Genomic DNA, 27264 nt, shown 5'->3' on the forward strand with positions numbered 1-27264 from the left:
TTAGCAAGTAAGAAGCAAATTCCCATCTTCAGTTGCTACAGTTGCACATGGGGTCACTCATAAGAACCAGTTATAAAACTTATCAATAATAATGTGCCAGTTACAGAATTAGCACACAACACAACTTAGCACTATCCCAGGAAGCTTCATGAGGCAGGGCCGACTGGGCTGTACCTGCTGTTCTTCTCACTGAGAGCTAAAAGAGCTTATGGAGGGGAATCCAAAGCTCCCCCACTGTGATACCTGTTCTTGGAGAGTAAGACAGTGTGTCTAGGATGCCAGCCTTACCTGCATCCCTTACCTCAGCTACCCATGACCATGGTGCCACAGCAGTGCACACAGGTACAGCTGAGATGAGCCCAGCTCCAAGGTGATAGCGCAGAGTAACACCAATGTTTTCTGTTCACTAGCAGCCAGGCTTAAAGGGAGTCACAGGCAAGATTTTCCTAGAAAAAGAGAAAGAATTTTTAACCACATTAAAATTACACTTTGTACATTAAAAGTGCCATATAAGTGCCTTTTTTTTTTTTTCTCAAGTGAGAAGCAAGTAGGCAGAGAGACTCCCACATGTGCCTGACCAGGATCCACCGGCATGCCCACTAAGAGGCAATGCTCCATTGCAACCAGAGCCATTCTAGCACCTGAGGCGGAGGCCATGGAGCTATCCTTAGCGCCCAGGGCCAACTTTGTTCCAGTGGAGCCTTGGATGTGAGAGGAGAAGAGAGAGATAGAGAGAAAGGAGGGAGGAAGGGTGGAGAAGCAGATGAGCACCTCTCCTGTGTGCCCTGGCCGGGAATTGAACCTGGGACTTTACACACTGGGCCGACGCTGTACCACCGAGCCAACCGGCCAGGGCTAAGAGCCATTTCTTGAATGTACAAATGAACTTACAAGCTAGTGTAAGAAAAAAGATGGACAGAAAAAGAAATTAGTGGAGAATGTAGAGAGAGTGCACAAAGGAGATGAAGCAGCTACATTTCCATGAGGCCATGTTCCGTGTGACCAAATGGAACCACAAGTTAAACTAGTTCCTATTTAGAAGACAGATTGCCAGCCTTCCCTGTGCATCCCTGCAGTCAGAGACAGGTGCCATTTGGTAGTTTTGTAGGGTAAACAGTATCTGTCAAACTTCACAGTGTTTGGGCCACCTAACCTAGCAAGTTCACTTTAGTCATTTAAAACTCAGGAATATGTATTAAAAAGTTCATTGGGCCCTGGCTGGGTGGGTCAGTAGATAAAGCATTGACCTGGAGCATGAGGATACGGGTTCAACCACTGGTTAGGGCATGTAGAGAAGCAGTCAGTGAGCACACAACTAAATGAAATAATAAGTGGATGCTTCTCTCTCCCTTCTCTAAGAGGGACAAGTACATGGTCAGAGAAAATGATTTGACTTTGGGTATTGGGCATATAGTGCAATCAGCACATCAAATTGCTATACAGATGTTTACCTGAAACCTATGTATTTTTATTGATCAATGTCACCCCATTAAATTTAAAAGTTCATTGAAACAACCCAATAAAATGGAAACCCAGAATTCCATCAAACATAGCCCAACCTGTGAGGATATCTGAGTTGCTTAATGAAGAGGGTTGATCCTGAGGCCCAGTCACATTGCAGCATACATGTGCGAAGACAGTTTAGAGGTATGGCTGCTACATGGCGGTACACAGTGGTTATTGGCAGAAGACTAAAGATAGAGGAGGATTTTTATTTCCCCCTAGAACACACTTTAAAAAATAATTATTTTAAAGTAAATGAGACAGTGTTTTTATTCCATGACAAATACTTTGGTATACATCTAAGAAAATAAGATTATTTTACTGTAGTATAGCATTGTCAAACTTTGTTAACCCAAAGTATAGTTCACTACCTGGCCGTATTAAAAACCCCTGTGCTGCCTGACCTGTGATGGCGCAGTGGGATAAAGCCTTGATCTGGAACACTGAGGTCGCCGGTTCGAAACCCTGGGCTTGCCTGGTCAAGGCATATATGGGAAGTTGATGCTTCCTGTTCCTCCTCCCTCTCTCTCTCCTCTCTGAAAATTGAATAAATAAAGTCTTTAAAAAAAAAATCTTAAAAAAAAAACAAAAAACCTGTGCTTCCAGAATGTGCTCCACCCCAGATCCACATGTGCTACATCTGGTTATGTCCCATTTCAGTAATCCAGTAAGTCATTATTTGGGTTTTAACTTTGTACCTACTTAATATGATTTAGTATGTATTTAATAATATACCCATGAAGATTAAACATTTTAATACTAAACCCTAGATAAAAACCAAGATATACTTTCCACTATAAATGCAAGTAAAATCAATATTACCACCAATAAATAATTGTAAAACAAAAAAGAAAATCAGTTGCTAATTCTTATTAGATGTTATTGTGAAACCATGGAGGGTAGGGGCACAGAGCAGGGCTAGACTCCCCATGTGGTCCACAAGACCACTCACAGGGCAGGATGAGAAGGCCATGGGTGTCAGGTGGCCTGTGCCATGGCACTATGGGTCATGCAGAGGGGGAAGCCATCCTGCGGCCATAGCTTCGCCTGGGTCCCTCAACCCTGTCCTCCCAGTGGGTACAGTCGTCCCTCGCCATATCGCAGTTCACTTTTCGCAGTCTCACTATCGCAGATTTTTAAATTGTATATATCTAATTTTGTATCTCGGATTTTTTGCTCTATTATAGGATTTTGTTGTATATTATTTTTATATATTTATCATTTTAATTATTTTTGCAGTAAAATAAGCAAAATAAGTGTGGGAAAGATTTATAAGAGTGTGGGAGGGTTTATAAAGCCTTAAAATATATACAAATAAAATAAAAATAAGGTTGTTACTTAACGAATTTTCGCCTATCGCAGGGGGTTCTGGAACCTAACCCCTGCAATAGACGAGGGACCACTGCATTGTGGCAGGGTGCGTGGGCAGTGGGGGCCCAGGCCCAGTCCTCTTGCTCAGGCACCTGGGGAGTGAGTGAGGGTTTTGCCTCCACTTCCCTCACACTTGCTGTGTTTTCTGTGTAGACGTGTCTCCTGATGCGGCAGCAACATGAGGCTGCGGCCCTCAATGCTGTGCAGAGGATGGAGTGGCAGCTGAAGGTCCAGGAGCTGGACCCCGCCGGGCACAAGTCCTTGTGTGTGAATGAGGTGCCCTCCTTCTATGTGCCCATGGTAGATGTCAACGATGACTTCGTGCTTCTTCCAGCTTGACACATCACAGGACAGCTGCACAGGACACAAACAAGGGCCACATGGGTCAGCCCAGGGCTGCTGAGTCCAGGTGGCGGAAGGAGACCTTGCCCCTCCGGTGGGAACACCCAGGAAAATCCCTGCACTTTGCCCCCTGGAGCACGGCTCTTTTATACCAGCTGCCAAGGGAGGACAAGGAGACCTCGGGGACATGGACATGATGGCCTTGGGGTCTGTTTTCCAGCCAGCTGCACGGGCATTTCAGGAGCTGCAGAACGCATTGCGTTTTTTAAAATTTCTTGTTCTATTCTGATCACCTAAAGGAAATTAAGGTGTCCACTTCTCACAATGACCTTCAGGTCAGAGGGCAGGCAGAGTGCCATCCTGGCTGCTGTCCTATTGCCATGGAGCTGCTGACAGCCACAGGCCTCAGACTGGGGCTGGGCCGCTGGGCCGTGTGAGGGCCAGCTGCACTGCCCACTTGCCTGCCACAGAGGGACACAGAGCCAGGACTCTCCAGTTGTGTTTTTAATGGAGTCAAATCCACGTGGTTTGTATATTTTTTCCTTTAATCTTGGGCATTTTGTTTCTCTTTCTGAGAACATAACTTGAAACACTACAGAGCCAATAATCATATAAAAAGTGTACCCGTAAACGCTGTACAGTTTTATACACATTCACAATGTACTTTTGCTGCCTTCTAGATAATTTATTTTGCAACACATTACTGCACAGTTGTAAATAACTTATGTACTGTAACATCACTTCAGTTATGTGTAAAGAAATAAATAAATTAATTAAATACTCTTTGTACATGACAGTCCTCTCCCCAGGAGAGGCCAATGTGCAGGACTGTGAGATAAGGGGTTGCTCCACTGATAAACTCCATTGTCTTAAACATTTTTCCTCACAAATGATTAGCTTTTTTTTTTTTTTGCTTTTAATTTTGAAACAGATTATACAGTTGACCCTTGAACAACAAAGTAAAAAATCTGATTATAACTTTTGACTCCCTCAAAACTTAACTACTATTAAGACTGCTGCTGACCAGAAGCCTTACACGTAACATAGTTGATTAACACATATTTTGTGTGTTAAATGTATGACATATTGTATTCTTACAGTAAAGCTAGATGTATTACTTTAAAAACTATAAGGAAGAGAAAATATATTTACATTTATTGGGGGAAATACGTAAGTGGACCCGTGCAGTTCAAATCCATGTTAAGGGTCAGATGTGTTTTCCCCTCCTTTCCTGCCTTTACTGGGACCCAAAGGGCTAGTCTCCTCTTCCCCAGGAGTTGCTCAGCTTATGACAGGGAGGAGTTAGCTGGGAGGCCAGGGTCCAAACCCTGTATTCTTCACATCCCACACCCCAGGCAGACAACAAAGGCATGGGGTCTGCAAAATGCTAAGGTTTTTTCTCTGCTGAGGAGACTGAGGGCATGGGAACAGAGAACAAGTCCTCTCTATTAACATGATGCCTGCATCATCTCTTTTGAGGGTCCTGCCAGAAGTAGGAAGGGAACAGTCATGCACTGCTGAGGCTGCAGGTTCTCTGGGCAGTGTGGCTTTGGAAAGACCACTGTCCAGGCCTGGCCAGCTCTCACTTCCTGGCTTTACCTGCCCCTTCTGCAGAGAGAGCTGGTTGGGGCTGGGTCTACGTTGCTAACAGGTTCCCTGGAGAGGTGTAGCAGCTGGTGTGGGGTGTGGGGTCCCCACTTTAAGAACCCCTGTGCTAGAAGAAAACCAGCTCCAGGAGCAAGAGTTGGAGGTTTGAGCCCAGCGAGCGTGTCCCAGGAGGAACTGGGCCTTGCACAGAGCAGACAGGGCATTTGCACCCTGTGCTCCTTTACAAGGAGGACACCTGAAGGAATGGGATGAGAGTCAGCATGGTGGCTGCACCATGCACCAGACTGTCTGGGGGTGCACAGGAGTGCTCCTTTGAGTACTGTCTCCCAAAGTGGCATTTTCTCCTAGACCACCCTTACCCCTGCCCTGTCTGTAACCCCTGTTCTGAGAGTTGGCTGCCCCAACACCTGGGGTGCTGCAGGAATGTGTAGTGTGTGGAGGGGACAGATAGGTCCAGGCAGCAGGGTGTGGGTAGACCTTTTTCTCACTCATGTCCTGGGATCCCTCACTCTTCTCCATGCTTCTATACCTGGTGGGGGCAGCAGGAACTGTAGAGATGAGCCCCCACACAGCTGCCTCACAGTGTTCCTGGTGCCACATCCACGGCAAAGCAGCCTGCCTGAAAGTGGGCTCCTGACTGGTCTGAGGCAGCCTGCCATCATTTCCTGCTCAGGTGTAGGTAAGGCTCATGATCATTCTCTGGGTGCCGGGTCATGTGCAGGGCTTTGATTTCCCCAAATCACCTGGTGTGACCTTGTGGGGATCTGTGTCTGGGATAACACAGGGGGAGCACACACACACACACACCCCCCCCCCCCACTTCTGATTCTGTTCTCTCCCATGTGTGAATTCCCTCCAGGCTGGTCCCACCACTTGTATATCTAGGAAGGGGCACAGAGACACCAGCAGAGCTCCAATGTATTTTCTGGGCAAAAGTTATTTATCTAAACACAGAATTTTGATCACAATAACACTTCTTTTAAGTCCTGCTTCTTTTTTAAACAACATATATGAATTTGGACTAATTTCCAGGAACACGTCTTGGTGCCAGCAGCTTCAGGTCACAACAGCCAGAAGTTCTGGAACCCCTGGCCCCGTGCTTGTGACCCCCTGTACAGCGTGCAGAGCCTGGTGGGCATTAGGAGAGATTCTGTCCCACAGAGAACATTTATAAATTAAAAAAAACAAAGGTGGTCTGTGGTTCTGCTCCTAGGGTTCATCTCTGGGCTTGAGGAGTCAGTACAGATATTTTTAGAACACTCAGGAGTCTAGAATTCTGCCTGGTCTGGAGATAGTGCTGATGGTCCCTAAGGCCTGTGACTGCAATTATGGGCATCAGGCTGCTCTCAGAAGGGTCTCTGGCTTGAACTGGAGGAAGGCAGTGCTTGGCCCCAGACACTGGGGTCTCACCATTAGCCCCTTGTTCCACACACCTGGCACTACCCCTACTGCATTTCTATTTCTAAGGAAATAGAAATGAACAACCTGAAAGGGAAATTACAAAAATAATTTCAGGCCCTGGCCAGTTGGCTCAGTGGTAGAGCGTCGGCCTGGCGTGCAAGGGGTCCCGGGTTCGATTCCTGGCCAGGGCACACAGGAGAAGCGCCCATCTGCTTCTCCACCCCTCCCCCTCTCCTTCCTCTCTGTCTCTTCCCCTCCCGCAATGAGGCTCCATTGGAGCAAAGATGGCCTGGGTGCTGGGGATGGCTCCTTGGCCTCTGCCCCAGGCACTAGAGTGGCTCTGATTGCAACAGAGTGACGCCCCAGAGGGGCAGAGCATTGCCCCCTGGTGGGCGTGCCGGGTTGATCCCGGTCAGGCGCATGTGGGAGTCTGTCTGACTGTCTCTCCCCGTTTCCAGCTTCGGAAAAATACACAAAAAAGAAAAATGTATCCCTTTTTAAAAATAATTTCATTCACAATAGCTCACAAAGATTAAAATACTTAGGAATTAACTGAGGAGGTGAAAGACTTGTACACTGAAAACTACAAAACATAGCTGGAAAGAAAAATGACAAATAATGGAAATACATTCCATATTTATGGATCGGAAGGCATAATTTTGTTAAGGTACCAGTACTGCACAAAGCAATCTATAGATTCAAAACAATCCCTGTCAAAATCCAAAGGACATTTTTTTGGCAAAAAAAGGAAAACCCATTGTAAAGTTCATATAAAATCTCAAGAGACCCCAAATAGCCAAAACAATTTTGAAAAAAAGAACAAAGCTGGGGGACTCACTTCCTGATTTCAAAACTTACTCTAAAGGTACAGTAATCAATAAAGTGTGATACGGCCATAAAGACCAATGGAATAGAGGACCTACAGATAAACCCTTACATATAATAGTCAAATGAGTTTGACAAGGGGGCAATGACCATTCAATGGGGGAAAGAACAGTCTTCAACAAATGGTGCTGGGAACACTGGATATCCACATGCAAAAGCATGAGTTGGACCCATAATTTCTAACACCATATATAAAAATAAACTCAAAGTGAATCAAAGACCTAAATATAAAACCTAAAACTATAAAGATAAAATAGAGGTAAGGCTTCGTGACTGGATTTGGCAATAATTTCTTGGATATGACACCAAAGGCATGAAAAGAAAAATTGGACCACAAAAATGAAAATGTTTATCAAAAGACAATATGGGGCAAAAACACGACCACAGAATGGGAGGAAATATTTGCAATCATACATCCAATAAGGGATTAATAGCCACACTATAAAGAGAACCCCTAAAATTCAACAATAAACAAAAAATTCAACATGGGCAAAGGACTTGACTAGTCGTTTCTCCAAAGACACAAAAACAGCCAATAACCATATAAAAAGGTGCTCCACATCACTAATCATTAAGGGAAAACAAATCTAAACTACAATATACCATACCTCACATCCATTAGTATGACTCCTATCCAAAAAGCAGGAAATAAGTGTTGGCAGGGATGTGGAGAAGCAAATCCTTGTGCACTGCTGGTGGGAATGTAAAATGGCGCAGCCACTGTGGAGAGCACTATGGCGATTCCTCAGAAGACTAAAAGTATAATTACCATAGCCCTGGCTGGGTGGCTCATTTGGGTAGAGCAGAGTCCCAATGTGCCAGGACTACAAGTTTGATCCCTGGTCAGGGCCAGTCCCTGGTTGGGACACATACAAAAATCAATCTCTTTCTCTCCCCCCTGAAAAATCAATAGTTTTTTTTTTTTTTAATTAAATATATAATTACCATACAGCAATTCTAATTCTACTTCTGGGTATATACCCAAAAGAACTGAAAGCAGGGTCTTGTAGAAATCTTAGTACACCTATGTTTATAAAAGCATTATTCACAACTGCTAAAACATGGAAGTAACCCAAGTGTCTACTGATAGATTAATGGATAAGCAAAATTGGGTATATACAGAAAATTGAATTTTATTCAGCCTTAAAAGGAAAGGAAATTTTGACACATGCTACAACAGATAAACCTTAAGCTATTACGGTAAGTAAAATAAGCCAGTCACAAAAATGTAAATACTGTGTGATTTCACTGATATGGGGTACTTCAAGTAGTCAAAATTGTATGGAGAAATATAATAATGGATACCAAGGACTTAGAGGACAGGAAAACGGGGAGTTATTGTTTAGTAGGACTTGCGTTTCAGTTTTATAAGATGAAAAGTTACAGGGCTAGAGGGTTGAAATGGCTGCACAAGAATAAGAATACCACTGTATTCAATACCACTGGATTATATACTTTAAAATGGTTAAGATGGGCCTGATCTGTGGTGATGCAGTGGATAAAGTGTCAACCTGGAATGCTGAGGTCACCAGTTCGAAACCTCAGGCTTGCCAGTCAAAGCACTTACAAGAAGTAACTACTGCCTGACCAGGTAGGTGGTGGCACAACGGATAGAGCGTCGGACTGGGATGCAGAGGAACCAAGTTCGAGACCCCAAGGTCGCCAGCTTGAGCACAGGCTCATCTGGTTTGAGCAAAGCTCACCAGCTTGGACCCAAGGTCGCTGCTCGAGCAAGGGGTCACTCAGTCTGCTGTAGACCCCCGGTCAAGGCACATATGAGAAAGCAATCAATGAACAACTAAGGTGTCGCAATGAAAAACTAATGATTGATGCTTCTCATCTCTCTCCATTCCTGTCTGTCTGTCCCTATCTATCCCTCTCTCTCTCTGTAAAAAACAAACAAACAAACAAAAAAAACTACTACAAGTTGATACTTCTGTTTAAAATATTTTTAAAATGGTTAAGGTGGTAATCCTTATGTATATTTTAACACAAACAAAAAAGGAAGATAAACTTACATAAAGACATTAATGCAAACACAGCCCCTTCTGTGAAGGAAAGGTGGAAACCGCAGCAACTGCTGCAGCAGGCCAGCACCGGCAATGCTTATACCCAAACACCCAAGGCAGCAGCAGAGGGGGTGGTGGGCCTGCAGAAAGACCACACCTAAGGAATACACAGGCCACACCCATTGGACTCCAGTGGCCACACACTTCTTATACACAGACAGAATGGGAAAGCAAAAAAATACAACCCAAATGAATCAAGAGAAATCCCCAGAAAAGGACTTGAACGAGTCAGATATAACCAAATTATCAGATGCAGAGTTTGAAATAATAATTGTTAGGATGCTCAAAGATCTTAGAACAACAATAGATGGACATAACAAACATCTAAATAAAGAGATAGCAAGTATAAAAAAGGACATTGAAATAAAAAAAGAATCAGTCAGAAATGACAAATACAATATCAGAAATGAAGACCACAATGGAAGAAATTAAAAGCAGGATGGATGAAGCTGAGGATGGAATCAGCAAGTTATAAGACAAGATAAATGAAGGCACGGAAGCAGAGCAGCAAAAAGAAGAGACTCAAAAAGTCTGAGAAAACTCTAAGAGAGCTCTGTGACAACATGAAGAGAAATAACATCTGCATCATAGGGGTTCCTGAAGAAGAAGAGAAAGAACAAGGGATAGAGACTTTGTTCAATCAAATCATAGCTGAAAACCTCCCTAAATTGATGCAGGAAAAAGTCACACAAGTTCAAGAAGCACAGAGAATTCCATTAAAGAGAAACCCAAGAAATCTACACCAAGGTGTCGCGGCCGGGTGCGCGGAGCCCATGCCATGCTGGTGAACCGTGGCCGGGCAGGCCTCCGGGATGGGCGGCTGCAGTGAGCCCTCGGCGGGCCGCTGTCTGGAGCCGTGGCTGGGTATCTGGAGTAGAACAGAAGAATTATTATGCCTGTGTTCCCTTGGGACTCATTGGAAATTGTACAGTGACATCTTCGGGGATTTAGTCTGGAGTGTGCAGACTGGTGCCTAAAATGGAAGTAGATGTTAATGGAGAGCCCAGAAGTACTCTGAGCACCCTGCCCTTGCCTGTGGCCAAGGTGGGCTCCCCAGGAAAGGCAGAGGCAGAGAAGCCCCGCTGCTCCAGCACTCCGTGCTCGCCGATGCACCAGACTGTGTCAGGCTACCAGATCCTCCACATGGACTCTAACTATTTGGTTGGCTTTACAACTGGTGAGGAACTGCTGAAGTTAGCCCAGAAGTGCACAGGAGGTGAGGAGAGTAAGAGAGAAGCCATGCCTTCCTTACGTTTCAAACAGCTGGATGCAGGACTTGCACGTTCCTCTCATTTGTATAAAACCTGAAGTAGGTACTACCAGCCATACGAGATTCTGGCTGTCAATGGCCAGAGGCAAAGGCGGATGCCCAGCTCAGGAGACAAGTGCACTAAATCTCTACCTTATGAACCTTATACGGCCCACCATGGGCCTCTGCCTCTCTGTCTTCTCAAAGGTAAGAGGGCTCACTCCAAATCTCTGGACTACCTCAATCTAGATAAAATGAACATCAAGGAGCCAGCTGACACAGAAGTGCTACAGTACCAGCTTCAACACCTAACCCTTAGAGGGGACCGCGTGTTTGCTAGGAATAATACATGAAGGACCTACAGAGTGTGGAAACCAGTTTAGGGCAGCCTGCACTTTGGCTAGAAAAACCCACTGTTGTACTCTGTGCAGGACTCTTCACATTATAGATGGTTATATCAGCTAGTGTTCCAGGAACTTACAAATAGTTTGAATCAAATTTCCAATACAGAAATAAAATCACAGGTACTTGGAGAGAAATCATTCTAGAGCACGCAACTACAAAGAATCAGAATGTTGCCCGTTAGTTTGTATAGCTTCTTAGCTAGGAAAAAAGGCTTTGGTACAGTAATATCTTCACGATTCTGTCGCTTAAATTGGGAATGCTATCTGTTTGAGTTGTTGCTGACTTAGTATGATTCATTAGAAATTTATATCTTAAGTACTCAAGTACTTCTTTAATCTCTGTATTTTACTATAAAATGTATGTAATGATTTGTTTTAAGAAATTCAGAACTTGAACATTGCTGAATTGGACCACTTTTTATTTTTAAATATTGAGTTTAAACATTTTATAACTGGTTTTTCACTGAAAAAAATTAACATTTCAGATTGACGAGAGAGTAATATTTCTTCACTTGCCTCAATAATATGATTGAGCAATGAACTTTTTATTTCCGCATGGGAAGTTATTGATCTCTATGGCTATAAAATATTTCTTTATAGCGTTATTAATGTGTGTCTTAATAAAATAAAACTTGGCTATCACTTACAAAGGAGCCCCCATAAGGATGACATCCAAAATCTCAACAGAAACACCTGAGGCCAGAAGGGAATGGCAAGAAATATTCAAAGTAATGCAGAACAAGAGCCTACAACCAAGACTACTTTATCTAGCAAGGATATCATTTAAAATTGAAGGAGACATAAAAAGCTTCCCAGACCAAAAAAAAAAAAAAACAAAAAACTCAAGGAATTCATTACAATAAAACCAATGCTTCAAGAAATGTTAAGGGGACTGTTGTAAACAGATCAAAGGGGGAAAAGAATATAGCAAAAGAGGAATACAACCTTAAAGAATAAAATGGCAAGAAACAATTACATATCAATAATAACCTTAAATGTAAATGGATTAAATGATCCAATCAAAAGACATAGGGTAGCTGCATGGATAAGAAAACAGGACCCATATATATGCTGTCTACAAGTGACACCTCAAAACAAAATATCCACATAGACTGAAGGTAAAAGGATGGAAAAAATATTTCATGAAAATAAAAGCTGGGGTAACAATACTTATATCAGACAAAATGGACTTTAAAACAAAGGCTACAGTAAGAGATAAAGCAGGTCACTACATAATGATAAAGGGAGCAATCCAACAGGAAGATATAACCATTATAAATATCTACGCACCTAATATAGGAGCACCTAAATATATAAAGCAGACGTTGATGGATATAAAGGGCAAGATCAACAGCAATACTATAATAGTAGGGGATTTCAATATCCCACTAACATCACTAGATAGATCCTCAAGAAAGAAAATTAACAAAGAAACAGCAGACTTAAAAGACACACTAGATCAACTGGATTTAATAGATATCTTCAGAAACTTTCACCCTAAAGCAGAAGAATATACATTCTTTTCAAGTGCTCATGGTACATTCTCTAGGATAGACTACATGTTAGGGCACAAAAGCGGTCTCAACAAATTTAAGAAGATTGAAATCATATCAAGCATTTTCTCTGATCACAATGGCATAAAACTAGAAATCAACCACAACAGAAAAACTAAAAAATACTCAAACACTTGGAAAATAAATAGCATGTTATTAAATAATGAATGGGTTAACAACGAGGTCAAAGAAGAAATAAAATAATTCCTAGAAATGAATAATAATGAATACACAACAACTCAAAATTTATGGGACACAGCAAAAGTCCTAAGAGGGAAGTTCATAGCATTATAGGCATGCCTCAAGAAACTAGAAAAAGCTCAAATAAACAACTTGACCCTGCATCTAAAAGAACTAGAAAAAGAACAACCAGTAAAGCCCAGAGGTAGAAGGAAGGAAATAATAAAGAACAGAGCAGAAATAAATGACATAGAGGCTAAAGAAACAATACAGACCTGTGGTGGCGCAGTGGATAAAGCGTCGACCTAGAAATGCTGAGGTCGCCGGTTCGAAACCCTGGGCTTGCCTGGTCAAGGCACATATGGGAGTTGATGCTTCCAGCTCCTCCCCCCTTCTCTCTTTCTGTCTCTCCTCTCTCTCTCTCCCTCTGTCTCTCCCTCTCCTCTCTAAAAAAAAAAAAAAAAAAAAAAAAAAAAAGGAATAAATAAGAAACAATACAGAGGATCAATAAAACCAGGAGCTAGTTCTTTGAAAAGGTAAACAAGATTGATGACCCTTTAGCCAGACTCACCAAGAAAAAAAGAGAAAGGACCCAAATAAATAAAATTAAAAGTGAGAGTGGAGAAATAACAACTGACACAACAGAAATACAAAGGATTGTTAAGAAAATACTATGAAGAACTGTATGCCAAAAAAACCTAGATGAAATGGAAAAATTTCTTGAAACATATAATCTTTTAAAAATCAATCAGGAAGAATCAGAAAACCTCAACAGACCGATTACAACAAATGAGATCGAAACAGTTATCAAAAAAATCCCAACAAACAAAAAGTCCAGGGCCTGATGGCTTCACAAGTGAATTCTACCAAATATTCAAAGAAATAACTCCTGTCCTTCCCAGGCTATTTCAAAAAATAAAAGAGGAATGAAGACTTCCAAGCTCCTTTTATGAGGCAAGCATTATTCTGATTCCAAAACCAGGCAAAGAAAACACAAAGAAGGAAAATTATAGGCCAATATCCCTGATGATGCTAAAATCCTCAACAAAATATTAGCAAACTGGATCCAGCAATACATGAAAAAAATCATACACCATGATCAAGTGGGATTTATTCTGGGGAGGCAAGGCTGGTACAATATTCGTAAATCAGTCAATGTGATTCATCACATAAACAAAAGGAAGGAGAAAAACCACATGATAATTTCAATAGATGCAGAAAAAGTATTTGATAAAATCCAGCACCCATTCATGATCAAAACTCTCAGCAAAGTGGGAGTACAGGGAACATACCTCAACATGATAAAGGCTATCTATGACAAACCCACAGCCAACATCATACTCAATGGGCAAAAATTAAAAGCAATCCCCTTAAGATCAGGAACAAGGCAGGAGTGCCCCCTTTCACCACTCTTATTCAACATAGTTCTGGAAGTCCTAGCTACAGCAATCAGACAAGAAGAAGAAATAAAAGGCATCCAAACTGAAAAAGAAGAAGTAAAATTATCATTATTTGCAGGTGATATGATATTGTATACAGAAAACCCTAAAGTCTCAGTCAAAAAACCACTGTACCTGATAAATGAATTCAGCAAGGTGGCAGGAAATAAAATTAATACTCAGAAATCAGAGGCATTTTTATACACCAACAATGAACTATCAGAAAGAGAAATTAAGGAAACAATCCCCTTCACTATTGCAACCAAAAATATAAAGTACCTAGGAGTAAATTTAACCAAGGAGATTAAAGACTTGTACTCAGAAAATTATAAAACATTGATAAAAGAAATCAAGGAAGATACAAACAAGTGAAAGTATACTGTGCTCATGGTAGGAAGAATAAACATCATTAAAATGTCTACATTACCCAAAGCAATTTATAAATTCAATGCAATACCAATAAAATACCAATGACATACTTCAAAGATATAGAACACATATTCCAAAAATTTATATGGAACCAAAAAAGAACACAAATAGCCTCAGCAATCTTAAAAAGGAAGAATAAAGTGGGAGGCATCTTACTTCCTGATATCAAGTTATACTACAAGGCCATTGTACTCAAAACAGCTTGGTACTGGCATACGAACAGGTATATAGATCAATGGAAGAAAACAGAGAACCCAGAAATAAACCCACACCTTTATGGACAACTGATATTTGACAAAGGAGATAAAAGCATACAATGGAGTAAAGACAGCCTCTTCAACAAATGGTGTTGGGAAAATTGGACAGCTACCTGCCAAAAAAATGAAACTAGACCACCAACTTACACCATTCACAAAAATAAACTCAAAATGGATGAAAGACTTAAATGTAAGCCGTGAAACCATAAGCATCTTTGAAGAAAAATAGGCAGTAAGCTCTCCGACATCTCTCGCAGCAACATATTTGCTGATTTATCTCCACAGGCAAGTAAAATAAAAGACAGGTTAAACAAATGGGACTATATCAAATTAAAAAGCTTTTGTACAGCTAAAGACAATAAAACAATAAAAAGACAAACTACACAATGAGAGAACATATTCGACAATACGTCTGATAAGTGGTTAATAACCAAACTTTATAAAGAACTTGTAAAACTCAACACTAGGACGATAAACAATCCAATCCAAAAATGGGCAAAACAGGCCCTGGCCGGTTGGCTCAGTGGTAGAGCGTTGGCCTGGCGTGTAGAAGTCCCGGGTTTGATTCCCAGCCAGGGCATACAGGAGAAGCGCCCATTTGCTTCTCTACCCCTCCCCCTCTCCTTCCTCTCTGTCTCTCTCTTCCCCTCCCACAGCGAGGCTCCATTGGAGCAAAGATGGCCCGGGCGCTGGGGATGGCTCCTTGGCCTCTGCCCCAGGCGCTAGAGTGGCTCTGGTCGCAGCAGAGCGACACCCCGGAGGGGCAGAGCATCACCCCCTGGTGGGCAGAGCGTCGCCCCCTGGTGGGCGTGCCGGGTGGATCCCGGTCAGGCGCATGCGGGAGACTGTCTGACTGTCTCTCCCCGTTTCCAGCTTCAGAAAAATACAAAAAAAAAAAAAAAAAATGGGCAGAACAAATGAATAGACACTTCTCCTAACAGGACATACAGATGTCCAACAGGCATATGAAAAAATGCTCAACATCACTAATCATTAGAGAAATGCAAATTAAAACCACAATGAGATATCACCTCACACCAGTCAGAATGGCACTCATCAACAAAACAACACAGAGTAAGTGCTGCCAAAGATGTGGAGAAAAGGGAACTGTCCTGCACTGCTGGTGGGAATGCAGCCACTGTGGAAAACAGTATGTAGATTCCTCAAAAAATTAAAAATCGAACTGCCTTTTAACCCAGCTATCCCACTTTTAGGAATATACCCCAAGAACACCATAGCACTGTTTCAAAAGGAGAAATGCACCCCCATGTTTATGGCAGCATTGTTCACAATAGCAAAGATCTGGAAACAGCCCAAGTGTCCATCAGTGGATGAGCGGATTAAAAAGCTGTGGTACATGTACACAATAAAATACTATGCAGCCATGAAAAAGAAGGAAATCTTTCCCTTTGCAGCAACATGGATGGACCTGGAGTCGATTATGCTAAGCAAAATAAGCCAGGCAGAGAAAGAAAAATATTGTATGACCTCACTCATATGAGGAATCCAATGAACAATGTGAACTGAGGAACAGAAGAGAGGCAGAGAAAGGGTCAAAGAGTCCAGAGGGAAGGTGGGTAAAGGGAAAGGGGATGAGAAGAGGGGATCAAAAAAAGGAAAGACATTAGTAAAAGTATGTAAACATAACACAGAGAGATAGAGGGCAGAATAGTAAATCATGGAGGAAAAGGAGGAAGGCAGTGGGGGGAAGGGAAAAATTGGGTATCAAGGAGAACAAGGTGGGGAGGGAGGGAGATATATTCCAGGGTAAACTTGTAACTATGTAAACACAACAAATTAAAATCAATTTAAAAAAGACCAATGACAAAGGATCCTCAAGGCAGCTAGGAAAAGAACATAACATATAAAGGAAAGCACATTAGGTTATCATCAGACTTCTCAGCAGAAACTCTACAAGCCAGAAGAGAGTGGACCCAAACATTCAAAGTACCAAAAGAGAGGAATTACCAGCCAAGAATACTATACCCATCAAAGTTATCCTTCAGATATGAAGGAGAAATAAAAACTTTTGCAGAGTACAGAAGCTGAGGGAATGTATCACCAAAAACCCCAAATGCAGGAAATACTCAAGGGGATTATTTGACCAGACACAAAAAACAAAACAAACCAAAACTACATTTAAAAGCTCCAACAAGGTCACAATAAAAACAAGGATGATCTGAGACAACAATAATGGAAAAGGGGAGAGGATAAAGATCTGTAGTAGCAAAGGAGGATGGAGTGCAGAAGCACTCATAAGACAAAGGACTCTTGTATATATGAACATTTTTCTCTTAATAACCTGATGGCAACCACCCACGAAAAAGCCACTACTAAAACACACAGCTTAAAAATAAAAGAAGAAGAAATGGGAAAGAAGTATATAATACCACCAAAGAAAAACTGACAAACACAAAAGAGAAGAACCAAACAAGACACAGAGCTACCAGAAAACAAACATAAAATAACTATAGAAACTTATCAACTGTCAATAATTGCCCTAAATATAAATGGACTGAACTCACCAATAAAGAGGCACAGAGGTGAAAACTGGATTAAAAAGCAAAACCCAACCATATGCTGCCTTCAAGAGACACATCTAAGCTGCAAGAATAAAAGTAGACTCAAAATGAAAGGTTGGAAAACAAGTCTCTAAGCAAATAATATGCAAAGAAAAGCAGGTGTAGCCATACTCATATCTGACAATGCTGACTTTAAGACAACAAAGGTAACCAGAGACAAAGATGGACATTTCATAATGATAAAGGGGACATTTATTAAGACATAAAACTTCTTAATATATATGCACTGAATCAGGGAGCACCAAAATATGTAAGTCATCTACTAACTCATCTAAAAATAGAAGCAGACATAAACACAATTATACTTGGAGATCTCAACATACCATTGACAGCTTTACATAGATCATCCAAACAGAAAATCAATAAAGAAATAGCCTTAAATGACACACTGGACCAAATGGACATAACAGACATATATAGAACATTTCATTCCAGAATATCAGATTATACATTCTTTTCTAGTATGCATGGAATATCACAAAGACCATATGTTGGGCCACAAAACTAACATCAACAAATTCAGGAAGATTAAAATTATACCAAGCATATTTTGTGACCATAAGACATTGAAATTAGAATTCAACTGCAAAAAGGAAGAAACCCACAAGAATGTGGAAATTAAACAATATACTTCTAAAATAATAAATGAGTCAAAGAAGAAATAAAAGCAGAGATCAAAAGATATAGACAGCCTGACCTGTAGTGGCACAGTGAATAAAGTGTTGATCTGAAATGCTGAAGTCACCCGTTTGAAGCCCCGGGCTTGCCGGTCAAGGCATATACGAGATACAACTACTACTATGAGTTGATGCTTCCCAACCCACCACCACCTTTCTCTCTCACTCTGTCTAAATATCAATCGAATTTAAAAAATAGATATATACAAACGAAAATGACAACATGACGTAGCAAAACTTCTGGGATGCAATGAAAGCAGTAATAAGAGGAAAGTTTATACCATTACAGGCTTATATAAAAAAAAACAAGAGAGATCTCAAGTAAACAACCTAACATCACATCTTAAAGAACTGGAAAAAGAAGAACAAAGGCAATCCAAAGTCAGAAGAAAGGAAATATTAAAAATTAGAGAACTAAATGAAATAGATAAGAAAAAACTATAGAAATTTAATACAACAAAGAGCTAATTCTTTGAAAAGATCAATAAAATTGACAAACCTCTGGCTAGATTCACTAAGGGAAAAAGAGAGAGGATTCATATAAATAAATTCCAAAATGAAAGAATAGAAATTACCACAGACATCATAGGTATACAAAGGATCATAGGAGAATCCTATGAAAGATTATATGCCACCAAATTCAACAACCTAGAGAAAATGGATAAACTCCTAGAACTATACAATCTTCCAAGACTGAGTCACGAAGTGGAAAACCTTAATAGACCCATAAGCAGGAAGGGAATAGGAACAACTATCAAAAATCTTCCCAAAAATAAAAATACAGGACCAGAAGGCTACACTAATGAATTCTACCATTCATTAGCGTAGCCTTCCCAAAATTTTCCAAAAAATAGAAGAAGCAATACTCTCTAAAACATTTTTATGAAGTCAACAAAACCCTGATACTAAACCTGGTAAGGACACACACAAAGAAGAAACTACAGATCAATATCTCTAATGAATATAGTGCAAAATCCTAAACAAAATACTAGCGAATCAAATACAACAACACATTAAAAAATAATGCATCACAATGAAGTGGGATTTGTTCAAGGAACACAAGGATGGTTCAACATATGGAAATTGATCAACATAATATAAATCAACAAAACAAAGGACAAAAATCATATGATCTTATCAATGGACACAGAAAAGGCTTTCGATAAGATACAACATCCTTTTATGTTTAAAACACTCAATAAAATCAGAACAGAAGGAAAGTACCTCAACATAATAAAGGCCATATATGAAAAACCATCAGCTAATATCATATTAAATGGTAAAAACATTATGGCTTTTCCTCTAAAATCAGGAACAAGACAAGGATGCCCATTCTCTCCACTCTTATTCAACATAGTTCTGGAAGTATTAGCCAGAGCAATCAGGAAAGAGAAAGAAATAAAAGGCATTGATATTGGGAAAAAGTAAAGGTATCACTTTTTTTGTGTGTGACAGAGACAGAGAGAGGGACAGGTAGGGACAGATAGACAGGGAGAGAAATGAAAAGCATCAATTCCTCGTTGAAGCACCTTAGTTGTTCATTGATTGCTTTCTCAAATGTGCCTTGACTAGGGGCCACAGCAGACTGAGTGACCCCTTGCTCAAGCCAGCGGCCTTGGGCTCAAGCTGGTGAGCCTTGCTCAAACCAAATAAGCTTGCACTCAAGTCGGTGACCTCGGGATTTCAAACCTGGGTCCTCCACATCCCAGTCTGACACTCTATCCACTGCGCCACCGCCTGGTCAGGCTAAAGTTATCACTTTTTGCAGATAATATGATCCTGTATATAGAAAACCTCCAACACTCCACCAAGAAACTATTAGAAACAATCAACTAATACAGTCAAGTCTCAGGATACAAAATCAATATACAAAAGTCTATTGCTTTCCTATATGCCAATGATGAAACTTCAGAAAACAAACTAAAAAAAAAAAATTCTTTTTACAATTGCAACAACAAAAAATACCTAAAAATAAACTTAAAGGATGTGAAGGACCTATATACTGAAAACTACAAAGCATTATTGAAAGAAACTGAAAAAGACACAATGAAACGGAAAAATATTCCATGTTCATGGATTGGAAGAATCAACATAGTTAAAATGGTCATATTACCCAAAGCAATATACAAATTTAATGCAATTTCCATTAAAATCCCAATGTCATTTTTTAAAGAAATAGAACAAAAAATCACCAGATTTATATAGAACCATGAAAACCTCCAAATAGTGAAAGTAATCCTGAGGAAAAAGAATGAAGCTGGAGTCTGGCCTGTGGTGGCACAGTGGGCAAAGAGTTGACCTGGAACACTGAAGTCACTGTTTCAGAACCCTGGTCTTGTCTGGTCAAGGCACATATGTGAGTTGATACTTCCTGATCCTCCCTCCCTTCTCTCTCTCTCCTCTCTAAAATGAATAAATAAGAAAAAAAAAAGGATGACGCTGGAGGTATCACACTACCTGACATCAAATTGTACTATAGAGCCATGAAAATCAAAACAGTATGGTACTAGCAGAAAAACAGATATACAAACCAATGGAACATAATCAGGAACCCAGAAATAAAACCTCATATATATGGACAAATAATCTCTGACAAAGGAGCCAAAAACATACAATGAAGAAAAGAAAGCCTCTTCAATAAATGTTGCTGGAAAAACTGGAAAGCCACAAGTAGAAGAATGAAATTTGACTATATCTTGTTCCCATGCACAACAATGAATTCAAAATGGATCAAAGACCTAAATATAAGATCTGAAATAATAAATTACATAGAACAAAACATAGGTACTAAATGTATGGATCTTAGCCATAGAGGACATTTTATGAATTTGACCCCAAAGACAAAGGAAGTAAAGGCAACTATAAATGAATGGGACTATATCAAATTAAAAAGCTTCTGCACAGCAAAAGAAACGGCAGCCAACCAAATGAGAGAGGATATTTACAAACAACAGCTCTGATAAAGGGTTTATATCTGAGATATATAAAGAACTCACAAAGCTCAGCAACAAACAAGCAAAGAACCCAATTAAAAAATGGAGAGAGGACCTGAACAGACACTTCTTCAAAGAAGATATACATATAGTCAACAGATATATGAAAAGACGCTCATCTTCACTAGCTATTAGAGAAATGCAAATCAAAACTACAATGGGATACCACTTCACACCTGTTAGATCAGCTGTTATCAACAAGACAGGTAATAACAAGTGTTGGAGAGGCTGTGGAGAAAAAGGAACCTGCCAGGGGTCTTCAAACTTTTTCTAAAAACCGCCCACTTTTGCAGTGCTGGTCAACCTGGTCCCTACCGCGCAACCAAACAGCGCTGCGATTGGCCCACCATGAAAGCTGGACCGCCCACTAGTGGGCGGTAGGGACCAGGTTGACCAGCACTGCAAAAGTGGGCGGTTTTTAGAAAAAGTTTGATGACCCGGCCTGGGGAAGACAGTATGGCAGTTCCTCAAAAAATTGAGAACTACCATATGACCTAGCAATCCCTCTACGGGGTATCTACCCAAAAAACTTGAAAACAATGGTATGCAAAGACACATGCAGCCCCATGTTCATTGCATCATTATTCATGGTGGCCAAGACATGGAAACTAAAGTGTCCTTCAATAGAGGATTGGATAAAGAAGATGTGGTACATATATACAATGGAATACTATTCAGCCAGAAGAAATAATGACATATTGCCATTCATGACAACATGGATGGGCCTTTAGAACATTATACTAAGTGAAATAACTAAATGAGAAAAAGCTAAGAACTGTATGATTTCATACATAGGTGGGACATAAAACTGAGATTCATGGACATAGATAAAAGTGAAATGGTTACCAGGGGGAGGGGAGTACAGTTGTTCCTCACCATATCGCAGTTCACTCTTCGTGGTCTCACTGTATCACGGGTTTTTAAATTGTATATATCTAATTTCATAGCATAGATTTTTTGCTATATCGCAGGATTTTGCGGTATCTAAGTATTTTTATATATTTATCATTTTAATTATTTTTGTGGTAAAATAAGCATTTTCTAGCCTAAAAAATCAAAAACAATAAAAAATATTAATTAAAACAATATTAAATCAAAATAAAATACTACTGGTGAGTACCCATATAGAATTTTATATGTTGTTAAAATTATGTAGGTTTAAGAGTGCAGAAAGTGTTTAAGAGCATAGGAAGTGTTTATAAGAGTGTAGGAAAGGTTAATAACTGTGTGGGAAAGGTTATAAACACTGTGAGAAAGGTTTATAAGAGTGTGGGGAGGCTTTATAAAGCCTTAAGATATATATAAATAATAAAATAAATATAAGGTTGCTACTTTGCAAATTTTTGCCTATCACGGGGGTTCTGGAACCTAACCCCCATGCTAGACAAGACACATACAGGAACAAAGATATGATGATGGAAAATTATTTGACTTTGGGTAATAAGGACACAATGCAATCTACAGTTCAAATGCTAAAGAGATGTTCACCTGAAACCTATGTACTCTTATTGATCAATGTCACCCCATTAAATTTAATTTCTAAGTAAAAAATTAATATATATGCTGAAAAAAATCAGAGCCTGATAAAAGTGACAATCATATTGACGAAGTAAAAAAAGTGTGACAATCTATATATATTCTGAAAAAGCTTGTCACAAAACAAACGTCCACTTCTGACTTAATAAATAAATAAAACTCTCAGCAACTTAGGATTAAAAAGGAATTCCCTTCCACCAAAAAAGGGCATCTAGGAAAATCCTTTAGTTAACATGGTGAAAGGCTGAATGCTTTGTCCCTAAGATCAGGAACATGATAAAGATTTCCATTTTCACAAATATTCAGCATTGTATTGGTCAATCAAGCCTTATAGTAAGGTAAGCAAAATAAATAAAAGACAACCAGATTGTTAAGAAATATAGTGGTTGATATTTCCAGGCAACATGATTGCTTTGCTTATGTGAAAAATCAGTGCAATCTTTTTTTTTTTTTTTAAGTGAGAGGAGGGAAGATAGACAGACTCCCGCATGTGCCCCGACCGGGATCTACCTAGCAACCCACATCTGGGGACAATGCTTGAATCAACTGAGCTATCCTTAGCACCTGGAGCTGATGCTTGAAACAATCAAGCCACTGGCTGCGAGAGGGGAAGATAGAGAGAAGGGGGAAAAGGAGGGGAAAAGAAGCAGATGTTTACTTCTCATGTGTGCCCTGACCAAGAATCGAACCTGGGATGTCCACATGCCAGGCTGATGCTCTATCCACTGAGCAACCAGCCAGGGCTATCAATGCAATCTTTAAAAGAAAAAAGGTACTACTGTAAGATCAATATTCAAATACCCATTGTAATTCTTTATAATAGCAACATACAATCAAACATGCAAACTAGAATGAAAGTAAGATACTACTTTGTATTTGAAAGAATTGCTGAAAAATGCCTGACCTGTGGATAGAAAATTGATCTGGAATTCTGGGGTCGCTGGTTCAAAACCCTGGGCTTGCCTGGTCAAGGCACATACAAGAAGCAACTACTACCAGTTGATGTTTCCTGCTCCAACCCCCATTCTCTCTCACACCTCTCTCTAAAATCAATAAAATCTGAAAGAAAAAAAAAAAAAAAGAACCTGGCCACGCAGTGGCACAATGGATAGAGCATCGGCCTGGGATGCTAAGGCCTCAGGATCAAAACCCTAAGGTTGCCAGCTTGAGAGCAGGTTCAACGGCTTGAGCACAGTCTCATCAGCTTGAGCGCGAGGTTGCTGGCTTGAGCATGGGATTATAGACATGACCTCATGGTCAGTGGCTTGAGCCCAAAAGGTCAGTGGCTTGAATCCATCCCAAGGTCAATGGCTTGAGTCCAGTCTGCTGGCTTGAGCAAAGGGTCATTGGCTTGGCTGTAGCCCCCTGATCAAGGCACATACGAGAAAGCAATCAATGAACAACTACGTTGTTGCAACTATAAGTTGATGCTTCTCATTTCTCTCCCTTCCTGTCTGTCTGTCCCTGTCTGTCTCCCCCCCCCCCACCTCTTGCTAAAAGAAAAAAAAAAAGAAAAAAAGAAAGGTTGAAATTTTGTACCCTGACCATACCACATATTGGTGCTGATGTGGAAGAATGTGCATTCTGCTATAATTATGGGGGAAATGTAAAATGATATGACTTGGAAAAGTTTCTTTAAAAGATACACCAGAGTGACATCACCAAATATAGTGGGATAGGAACTCCAAAAGTCCATCCTTCCATTAAAGCAACAATTAAACTGGTAAAAAAAACACTCAGAATCAACCTTTTCAGAACTCTAGAATCTAATAAAATTTTTATAAGAACCAGAAATGCACCTCACTGGGCGGTGGCGCAGTGGATAGAGTGTCAGATTAGGATGCGGACAACCCAGGTTTGAGACCCCGAGGTCACCAGCTTGAACGCAGGCTCATCTGGTTTGAGCAAAGTTCACCGGCTTGAGCCCAAGGTCGCTGGCTCAAGCAAGGGGTTACTTTCTGCTGAAGGCCCACGGCCAAGGCACATATGAGAGGGCAATCAATGAACAACTAAGGTGTCACAACGAAAAAACTGAGAATTGATGCTTCTCATCTCTCTCCGTTCCTGTCTGTCTGTCCCTATCTATCCCTCTCTCTGACTCTCTCTCTGTCTCTGTTTAAAAAATATATATAAAACAGAAACAGGAAAATATGTATTATTCACAGGGGAAAATATTGACAGGAACCATGCCTGAGAAAATGCAGACATTAAAATTATTATGCACAAGTATTAAATTTTATTAAATGCTTAATGAACTAAAGAAACCATGGACAAAAACCAAAACAAATTGGGACAGCAATGTATGAATAAAATGAAAACATTAGTATAGAGATAGAAATTATAGAAAGGAACCAAAAAGAAATTCTGAAACTAAACAGTACAATAACTAAAAAACAAACAAACGAAAGAACTCCCTAGAAGGGTTCTACAGAAGATTTGAGCAGACAGAAGAAAGAATTGGGAAATTTGAAGAAATCATATTCAGTGTGAGGAGCAGAAAGAAAAAAAGCATCCGGAAAAATTAACAGAGCCTGAGACTCCTGTGAGACACCATGAATACATTATAGGAATTAACAAATACATTACAAATTAACAAATACATTATAGGAATTCCTAAAGGAAGAGAAAGAGAGTAAGGAGCAGAAAAAACATCCAAAAAATGCCCCTAAACTCCAAATTTTGAGTAAAGAGATGAGTATATGTATCCAAAAAACTCAATAAACTCCAAGCAGAATAAATTCAACAAAGCTAACCCAACACCCATTATAATAAAACTGTTGAAAGCAAGGCCCTAGCTGCTTTCAGTGGTAGAACATCGGCCTGAGTTCAATTCCCAGTCAGGGCACACAGGAGAAGCAACCATCTGCTTTTCTACCTCTCCCCCTTCTCTCTCTCACTCTTTCTCTCTCTCTTCTCTCTTCTCCTCCTGCAGCTATGGCTCAAACAGTTTGAGGAAGTTGGCCCTGGGTGCTGAGGATGGCTCTATGGCCTTGCCTCAAGTGCTAAAGTAGCTCAGTTGCCAAGCAACAGAGCAGCAGCCCCAGATGGGCTGGACATTACCTGGTAGAAGGCTTGCCAGGTGGACCCCAATTGGGCACATGTGAGAGTCTGTCTCTATCTCCCCACCTCTTACTTAATTTTAAAAAAATAAGAAAGAAAAGCAGCAAGAGGGAAGTGACTCCTCATGTACAAGAAAGCGTTGATAAGACTAACATCTGATTTTTCTCCAGAGACCATGGAGGCCAGAGGGCACTGGGATAATATATTTAAAGTCATAAAAGAAAAGAATCTGTCGGCCCTGGCTGGTTTGCTCAGTGGTTGAGCATCGACCTGGCGTGTGGGAGTCCCAGGTTTGATTCCCGGCCAGGGCACACAGGAGAAGCGGCCATCTGCTTCTCCACCCCTCCCCCTCTCCTTCCTCTCTGTCTCTCTCTTCCCCTCCCGCAGCCAAGGCTCCTTTGGAGCAAAGTTTGCCTGGGCGCTGAGGATGGCTCTGTGGCCTCTGCCTCAGGCACTAACTAGAATGGCTCTGATTGCGGCAGAGCATCGCCCCCTGGTGGGCGTGCCAGGTGGATCCCGGTCGGGCGCATGCGGGAGTCTGTCTGACTGCCTCCCTGTTTCCAACTTCAGAAAAAAAAGAAAAGAAAAGAACCTGTCAACCAAGAATTCCAAATCTTTCCCAGCCAGGGCACACAGGAGAAGCACCCATTTGCTTCTCCACCCTTCCGCCGTGCTTTCCTCTCTGTCTCTCTCTTCCCCTCCCGCAGCCAAGGCTCCATTGGAGCAAAGATGGCCCGGGCGCTGGGGATGGCTCTGTGGCCTCTGCCCCAGGCGCTAGAGTGGCTCTGGTCGCAACATGGCGACGCCCAGGATGGGCAGAGCATTGCCCCCTGGTGGGCAGAGCATCGCCCCTGGTGGGCGTGCCGGGTGGATCCCGGTTGGGCGCATGCGGGAGTCTGTCTGACTGTCTCTCCCTGTTTCCAGCTTCAGAAAAATGAAAAAAAAAAATCACTTGTATTTCTGTGCACTAACAATAAGCAATCTAAAAAAGAAATTCATAAAATAATTCTACTTACAACAGCATCAAAAACAATAAAATAGGAATAAGTTCAATCAAAGAAGTATAAGACTTATATACCCAAAACCACAAAAAAGAAATGAAAGAAAACCTAAATAAATGGGAAGACATCTTGAGTTCAAGGATTGGGAGACCTATTGTTAAGATGGCACTATTTACCAAAGCATTCTCCATATTCAATGTAATCTCTAACAAACTCCCAAAATATTTTATTGCAGAAACAGAAAACGTGACCCTAGTATTAATATGCAATTGCTAGTGACCCCAAATAGTCAAAACAATCTTGAAAAAGAAGAACAAAATTAGAGGACTCACACTTCCCAATTTCAAAATGTGTTAACAAGGTACAGTTATCAAGACAGTGTGGTACCACGTAAGGACAGACCAATGGAATAAAGTTGAGAGTCCAAATATTAACCATACAATTGGTTTCATCAAGAATGCCAACATGCCTGACTGGTGGTGACGCAGTAGATCAAGCATTGATCTAGAATGCTGAGATTGCTGGTTCAAAACCCTGGGCTTGCCCAGTCAAGGCATATATGGGAATTGATGCTTCCTGCTCCTCCCCCCCTTCTCTCTCTCCCTCTCTCTCTCATCTCTAAAATGAATAAATAAATAAAAATAATTAAAATAAAATTAAAAAAATAAATGTTACAAAAAAAAAAAAAAAAGAATGCCAACATGATTCAATGGGAAAAGAATGTC

At 40.7% G+C, this 27264-nt stretch overlaps 1 protein-coding gene, 1 long non-coding RNA gene and 1 pseudogene across 9 annotated transcripts in view; 2 read left to right on the forward strand and 1 right to left on the reverse strand.

The window, feature by feature from the left end:
* The window catches only part of ANKRD11 (ankyrin repeat domain containing 11), a 258434-nt gene extending 254429 nt beyond the window's left edge, over positions 1–4005 (forward strand). For all 7 annotated transcript variants that reach the window (XM_066349656.1, XM_066349657.1, XM_066349661.1 and 4 more), the window contains one exon: positions 3028–4005. In XM_066349656.1, coding sequence (XP_066205753.1) covers positions 3028–3213 — 186 coding nt within the window. In that variant the 3' untranslated portion in view covers positions 3214–4005. The remainder of the gene's footprint in view (positions 1–3027) is intronic.
* Positions 1–27264, reverse strand: part of LOC136381220 (uncharacterized) — a 31035-nt gene that overhangs the window by 1481 nt on the left and 2290 nt on the right. The window contains exons 2-3 of one of the 2 annotated variants that reach the window (XR_010747029.1): positions 1908–2039; positions 302–446 (exon numbers count right to left, since the gene is read on the reverse strand). This is a non-coding gene — a long non-coding RNA (uncharacterized lncRNA). The remainder of the gene's footprint in view (positions 1–301; positions 447–1907; positions 2040–27264) is intronic. The other variant, XR_010747028.1, reaches the window with a different exon arrangement.
* On the forward strand, positions 10052–10806 carry LOC136381305 (macrophage immunometabolism regulator-like; annotated as a pseudogene).

The sequence above is a fragment of the Saccopteryx leptura genome, chromosome 9 (assembly GCF_036850995.1).
Source record: "Saccopteryx leptura isolate mSacLep1 chromosome 9, mSacLep1_pri_phased_curated, whole genome shotgun sequence".
In the NCBI taxonomy this organism is placed as follows: Eukaryota; Metazoa; Chordata; class Mammalia; order Chiroptera; family Emballonuridae; genus Saccopteryx; species Saccopteryx leptura.